Source organism: Patella vulgata, chromosome 3 (genome assembly GCF_932274485.2).
Source record: "Patella vulgata chromosome 3, xgPatVulg1.2, whole genome shotgun sequence".
In the NCBI taxonomy this organism is placed as follows: Eukaryota; Metazoa; Mollusca; class Gastropoda; family Patellidae; genus Patella; species Patella vulgata.
Genome location: NC_065881.2, coordinates 2,499,791 through 2,507,568, shown reverse-complemented (window position 1 = coordinate 2,507,568; position 7,778 = coordinate 2,499,791). Strand labels below are relative to the sequence as shown.

The window sequence follows — 7,778 nt, the reverse complement described above, 5'->3', positions numbered from 1 at the left end:
CCCGGAGAAAACCCACGAGGTTGGACAGGCGACCCTACCCCTTGTCACGTACAACCGGGGAATCGAAACCCCACCAGTTGACTCAATGACAGACCGTGTGATACAGCGCGCGCGTGCTAACAAGTGAGAAATAATATGAGATTCTAAATAAATTAGAAACCAAAAAGATTTCTCAGGTATGGAGATTTTGACTTTAATAGGTTCAACGATAGAAGAATTAGATGCTCTTCGGCAAAAGTGTAAAATATGAAGAGATTCAGAGTGAAATGAATTGTTTTGAAAAAATTATTAAGATTACGCAAAAGCTTTTGAATGTTTTGTCTATATTACATTCAGAGTTGAGAAATGGATTCCAAGCTCTTCAGACAGTATATCAACATACTTTTAAAAAGTAATTTTAAACTAAGTTCTGGAATACCCGACCTCGAAGTTCGAAAGATCTAAAAGTTTCGAGGTAATAAAGTGTCCCGAATAATATTTGTAATAAAAGTAAACTGAACTTCCACTTGATTGATTAAATTCAGACTGATTTAAGAATAATATACACATAAATTATTATATTCTAAAAATTAACAAAGATTTAACTCCCTTGCAATATTGACTAATGATTAGATTCCACTTAATTGATTAGATTCAGACTGCATTCAACTTCAACAGAGAGAGAGAGAGAGAGAGAGAGGAATAGGGTATGGGAATTATTTATTTTTAGATATATTTTTAGGATTGAGCTTGTTCAATGTGTATTCTAAATATGACAAATATATTTAAGTATGGCAACTTTCATACCTAAATACGACAAATGTATTTTAGTGTGATAAAATCAACTTTCATACCCAAAGGTTATTTCTTAAACAAAGAGACATATCATTCATCCAATCACTTTTCTCACTTTTATTTTAATGGTACAAGTCAAATAGAATTCTGTGCTGGTTAGGAGAAGTCGAGTTCAATTTCTCCATTATAATTATATTTAACAAATAGGGATGAATATTTCTCTAAATGTTGTTTGGTTATTTTTATAATACTTGCTAATGTAATATAGGTTTTATTGAAGCATTCTATGAAAATATTTAATAATATCAATATTATAATGTACCGTATCTATCATTGTCTTGCACTGATTAAATAAACAGGTGGATTGTTACACATATAATAATAAAATAAAATAAAGGAATTTAATACAATATCATTTAAAGGTACAGGTAAAATATATGTTATGACATCTTGAATAAATGAAATCAAAATATCTGATGTTATATATATAACTAAACGACGCACCATACCATATAATTGATATACGGTTAAAGAAAGATATGAAATTCAAAGTGGGTGATGTCGGATGTGACCCTGGGCAGTCTAGATGAGTTGTTTTTAACCGTCCACATATGATATGTTTTTAATATATCATTTAGCTTGCACGTGTACGGGTTTTTAGCACGATGGTAGCCACTAATAAGCCGGGATCGAACCCACGCCATTTGATTCAATTAAAGTGGACGTTTACATAATCGTCCCCCTTTTTGACTAATCTGGGGCTTAGCCACAGTGTCTCGAGAGTAAGACGCTGGCTCACTAACCAGTAAGTCCCTCATCTTCATCTGTATTATTCCGGTTGGTGACAAACAGTAGAACGTTAAACCCCATTTTAATTCAATTTATATGTTTAAAACAGTAGAACGTTAAACGTCATTTTATTTCAATTTATATGTTTAAAATGAATGATATGTATTATTACAACTGTTTGTGGGTTTCTTTTAGAACGTATTTTACGATATGATAAATGACATGGAGTTTAACGCCCTACTGCTTCGACTGTGAAAATGAAAACGATCATAGGTCATGCACTGTGCTATAAGGGAAATTTAGCCCGAAGAGCGGCGCTACTGCCTATTCTAATATCGAATTCTAACTATCTAGGGATCTTTAAAGAGCATGCCAATTTGTACATGGGACTCGTTTTTTCGTCCCATCCGAACGATTATACCAAAAACAAACTGGCAACTAATTTTTTTAATTAAATCAGACACATTACATGTTAGCTCTGTCTGTCTTTCTGTTGGCATTGCCAGATTTAGTTGAAGCCCCTCCCCACCCTCACGACAACAGGAAGATCAAAGTGACTATTAAACACTATTGAAGATATTGACGAATGTTTAGTTGATGCCCCACCCCCTCCTCCCATACCTCATCTTGGCCCGATGACCCCCCCCCCCCAATCATGGCCCGATGAGCCCCCACACCACCCTCCACTCACCCATATCTTGGCCCGATGACCCTCATATCTTGAGACCCTCCTAGGTTTCATCCTGTCAAGCCCACAGGTCAATCTAGCACTGTCTGTTTGTTAGCGAGAGAGAGAGAGAGAGAGAGAGGGGGAGACAGAGACAGAGTGTATATTCCCATGCTCCTGTACACCATGTGCCGATACAGTGTCCAGAGATGTACGACAATTTAATCTATATGACATTTTCAGCTCTTAAGAAACATTCCTATCGGAGATAAAGCTCAAGTACCACTCTTAACATTTACACATTTTAAATCAGTGTAATAAACAGTGTTAAGCGCAATAGTAGAGTTGTCACTCTGCTTTATGCGCCACATTTTACATGGCATGAGCCTTGTTTCCCGGGGTGTGAAATTTCAGGCATCGGGTCAATGCCGACGTCTGATTGATTGGTTGATTGGAATTCGGGTGGACATAGCATGGGATTTCGGTTGCAAAACCAAAGGATTTTTTTTTCGGGCTCATCATTTCTGCCCCTCCCACTCATCCGGCTCATAAACCTACGCAAAATGTCACGTTTCGTTTAATTTTCCAATGAGTCATAAAGTAAGAGGGGACTGGTTGACTGAGCGTATAGTATAGTCTCGAATTACCGGTGGAAAAACTCCAAAAAAGTCGCGATCAAAATCTCCAGCTCAATATTTAGAAAAGAAAAGAAATGAAATGGGGTTTAACGTCCTACTTTTCTTCTCCGACTGGGCTGATAAAGACGGGCATGCGCCATACAGTGTACTATGAGGGACATTTTGCAGTCTTCACGTTGTCGGGCACGTAAAAGAATCCATGGCAACTGGAATTCGAAATAAAAGAAGGCCCCTCATTGCAGTCGGTGGTGATTAGTAAGACGTTAAATGTTGTCGGACACGTAAAAGAACCCATGACAGCCACGGTTGCTCAGTGGGTAGGACGTCGGCTCGCTAACCTGGAGGTCTCATATCGTTGGCCAAGAAAGTTCATCGTTTTTTTTCCGGCATATTTCCTCCTTGTCAGTGGTACGGCCACGGGGCAACATGTGTAGGCGTTCGGATAGGACGACTATACGGGGACCCGTAGACACATTGGCGGGGACCTTAAAAAAAACCTTAACAATTGGAATTCGAAATAAGAGTCAGCTCCGCTATCCGGGCAAAATTTCACTTATAACACACTGTTTGTCGTATATTCCCGTCTTCATTAGCCCAGTCGGTGCAGAACAGTAGGACGTTAAACCTTATTTCATATCATTTCACTTGTCTACCTTCAACTTCACCAACTCGAGTGGATGTGTTATCATAAACTAGTTTAGAATTATAAGCGGGTGTATTTGAGGGGGGGGGGGGGGCTCTATACTAATTTTGGCTTTTTAACATGTTTTTTTTATGTGTCAGAGTCTTATATAGCAGCTGTATAGTTTCTTACAGTTCATATCAGATATATATTGCTAGCTGTGTTATATAACGTGACATGACGACATCAGTACAACTTGTATGGTGGGTTATACAAGGATAGCTAGTAAGACAGAGCAATAATCTGTTAGTGATATCTACTAATTGGATAGACTAACATGCTATTACCCATGCTTAAGGTAAACAGCTACCATATTTTGGCTTGTTTTACTAATTGGATAGACTAAACCAGTATTAACCATGCTTATGGTTAATAGGTACCATATTTAGGCGACATTTCGAAGAATATTTTATATAAGAAGAACAATTCCTGATAATTACTTAACCCTTGGTACAATCTTGTAATCTCACCAATATATAGAGACTTTGCTTCACTTTTTTACATAACGATTCACAATGCAATGCACAGGGGAGAATTTAGTCCGTACAATGGCGTTTCTACCCAATTAAGTCAGCTATTAATTTAAAGTAGGTATTAATACAAATTTGTGATCAGATTTGTAACCCTCTATCCTATCTTCTAGTGAGAGGTGGTTGGGTTGCCTAATGGTTAATGCGTGCGCGTGGCATCATAAGGTCTCTCATTGAGTGAAGTGGCGTGGTTTCGATTCCCCGCTTGTTCATGACAATGAGTAGGATCGCCTGTCCAACCTCTTGGGTTTTCCCTGGGTCCACCGGTTTCCTCCCACTGGTGTACCTTTAACAGTAAACTGCTACCTCTATATTAACGGCGCACAGGTTTTTTTCTTATTGCATTAATGTAAGTTAACAGACTTCAAGATCAAGAACTGTTTTAAAAATGGTAACTACACGTTTTTCCTAACAAAGTGGAAAACAGGCTGGAAATTGTTCAACTTTCTCGGTCAAAGCCGGTGTCGAACAAGAATGGGTTGGAATGCCTGTGTTCAGTAACTTGTTTTGTTTCCCTTGACCTGTTGGTTACTACCAGTGCTTCATAATAAAACAACAATACAAAGAGTTTACAATTATTATTCTAATATGGAAAGATATTATACACGTATTTTAGCTCCATCTGGAATCATTTTTTATTATAATATGGAATGATATTATACATGTATTAAAGTTCCATCTGAAAAAAACTATCAACTACTTCTTCCAGCGATTGACCATAATTTATTCCATTTCGGATAGAAATAATGTTATCTCCCTTACACCGTAAACAAAACATTATTTAACAATAATTCAGCCATAACAGTAGTCTAATTATTAACGTCTTTTAATGTCAGTTATGTCATTAATTGTTACTTGAATTGTAAAGTTTCTATGATCATCAATAAATCCACTGCCAGGATTACTGAGTCTTCTCTCCCAGTCAATAAGATCAGTATAACAGTATATCCAATCACCACCAGGTCTAACAGTCCCATTACATTGTTTAACTACAGATTGTCTATCATCTGTTTTATTTATAACTTTACATGTGACGTCAACTTTACATGACGTAATACTTTTATCTTCTACGTCATTCAGGATTAATCCAAAAGAGAATAAAGATGATCCTTTACGCACCTTAAACATATGGTGATAGTTTACACACATCAATACTCCATGTAAAACCTGAAACTACATGTTGTTTACCTTTATACCAACAACCATAACCTGGCACAGTATCCACATTAATAACATCTTCAAACATATTCTGATGACAACTTACAACTTTACCAATCATATTCTGATGATAACTTACAATTTTACCAAGTTGATTAGTTAACAAAGTTTTATCTATCTCTGCTACTTGAAATGTTGAATATCTTACATCAGGTATTTCCAATTTTCTACAACAACTTTCATCTTTTTCCTGTCTAACTTTAGGTATTCTTTGTAAAACTTGAACAACGGATGAATCTTCTAAAACATTCACTGAATATTTAACACTAGCTTTTAAATCTTCTGTTAGTTTTTTAATGTCCTCCATCAATTTCCTGAATTTGGATTCTTCCTCTTCACTAGCTTTCTGCATTTCCTTTTTAATATTTTCTCCGATATTGTGAAATTCTGAGCAGATTTTCTCAACCTGTGCATCTATTTTGTCACATTCAGTTTTTGTACATTGTTTGACTTCAATTAATTTACTATTTAAATTATCATAATGTTTCTGAAAATTAGTGATTTGTTTTTCTAATTCATCATTCAGTGATTTTAAATCGTGTCTGATACTTTGTCTGCCTTCATCCTCCTGTAAATCTAAAAAATGATGTCCATTATGATCGGCCACGAAACATTTCCAACAAACGGCTACAGTACAATCTTTACAGTAGACTTTTACGGTCTCCTTTTCATGGCGCAGACAGAAATCTTTAGGATTTGTGATAGACGAAGCCGAAGCTTTTTCCTTTATTGTTTCGTGTGAAGTAGGCGCTTGATAGATCTGTGTTTCATCATATCGAGACACAACGTGGTCTTTACAAATTTTCATCTTATCATGCATGATTTTACATGATTTACATAAATATTGATCACAGTCTCGACAGAAATATTGACATGTATCTTCCGTACATACATCACATTGAGGAATATTAATTGGTTTAGGTTTAAATCGATCCAGACCTCCGTCACTAAGATTTATAAAGCTACGGCATAATGGACATTGGAACTGATCTTTAGTGGAGGTTTTGTTCACATAATCTTCTAAACAGATAAAACAAAAGGGGTGTTTACAATCGAGTACCACGCGTTGTTGAAAATCGTTCAAACAAATATTACACACTTCCTTCTCCGCCATTTTGAATAGCTGTATGTTGCACTGGTTGTATAAAATACGAGTTGAAACTGGACAAAACAACAACAAACAATTAGGCTAATATAATATACGATATCCTAGAAATCAAAAGTATTAAATTTAGCCAAATCGTCTAAATCCCATAGCAAACCACGCCTGCCATCTTCTCGCACAGTTTATCTTCCTTGGACTGTACACTGAACCTGCATAAACTTGCTATAGTTTCTTATAAATGCTCACCAAAACGTCTAAGTCACATATCTGTAGACAATACGAGTTCAAACTGGATGAAAATACAAAATCAAACAATTAGCCCAATATGGTACTTGATATCGAGACAGATGAACTAAAAATCAAAAGTATTTAATTCAACCAAAACGTCTAAATCCCATAGAAATCCACGTCTTTCATCGGCTTGCACAGTTTGTCTTTCTTATGCTGTAGACTCAACATGCGTAAACTTGCTACAGTTTCTCGGAAATTCTATTTTTATTTTCGTTTTAATATAAAGACCTTCGACAATAGCCTTTGTCACCCAGACTATAACTGTTGTATATCTTCTACCACTGATATTGTTAGCGTGTGGGTAACAGAGGCTAAAAATATCACGCTATATGCTGTAGACTGAACATGCGTAAACTTGCCACAGTTTCTCGGAAATTCTATTTTTATTTTCGTTTTGTTATAATGACCGTCGACATTAGCGTTTGTTACACAGACTATAGCTGTGTATATCAACTACCTTTGATATGGGTAACAAAGCCTACCACTATCACGCTATATCATATTGACACTATATTTAGCGGTGTACGTCTATAATACCATCGTCTCGCACAATTTATCTTCCTCGGACTGTAGACTGTACAAGCGGAAATTTGCTACAGTTTCTCGGAAATTCTATCCAAAACGTCTAAATTACATAGAAACCACGCCAATCATTGTCTCGCACTGTTTGTGAGTTGTTGGTTGACTGAATATGTATGGACTTGCTACAGTTTCTTAGAAATTCTATTTTTATTTTCGTTTTGATATAATGACCTTCGACATTAGCCTTTGTCACCCAGACGATAACGGTGTACGTCAACTGCAACTGATATTGTTAGAGTAGGTAATAGAGGCTATCACTATCACGCTAGATCATATTGACACTATATCTAGCGGTGCACGACTATAATATTATGAAAGTATGTTATATTAAATGACAACGGATATTGATACAGTTGGTGTCACGTTTAGATTATATTTAGAGAGAGAGGGGGGGGGGGTTGGTAGAGGAAACCCAGTATACGTTTAGATTATATTTAGAGAGAAAGATAGAGATGGGGCTGTGGAGGGAAACCGCAGCCGAGGACCCAAAAAAAACCGCGAG

At 36.4% G+C, this 7,778-nt stretch overlaps 1 protein-coding gene across 1 annotated transcript; it reads right to left on the bottom strand.

Annotated features, from left to right (window-relative positions):
• Positions 1–4,616: 4,616 nt before the first annotated feature.
• On the bottom strand, positions 4,617–7,403 carry LOC130012203 (E3 ubiquitin-protein ligase TRIM71-like). Its single transcript, XM_056099619.1, has one exon. It carries the CDS (start codon positions 6,410–6,412, stop codon positions 5,201–5,203), a length of 1,212 nt encoding a protein of 403 aa, XP_055955594.1. The 5' UTR covers positions 6,413–7,403; the 3' UTR covers positions 4,617–5,200.
• Between the last annotated feature and the right edge of the window lie 375 nt (positions 7,404–7,778).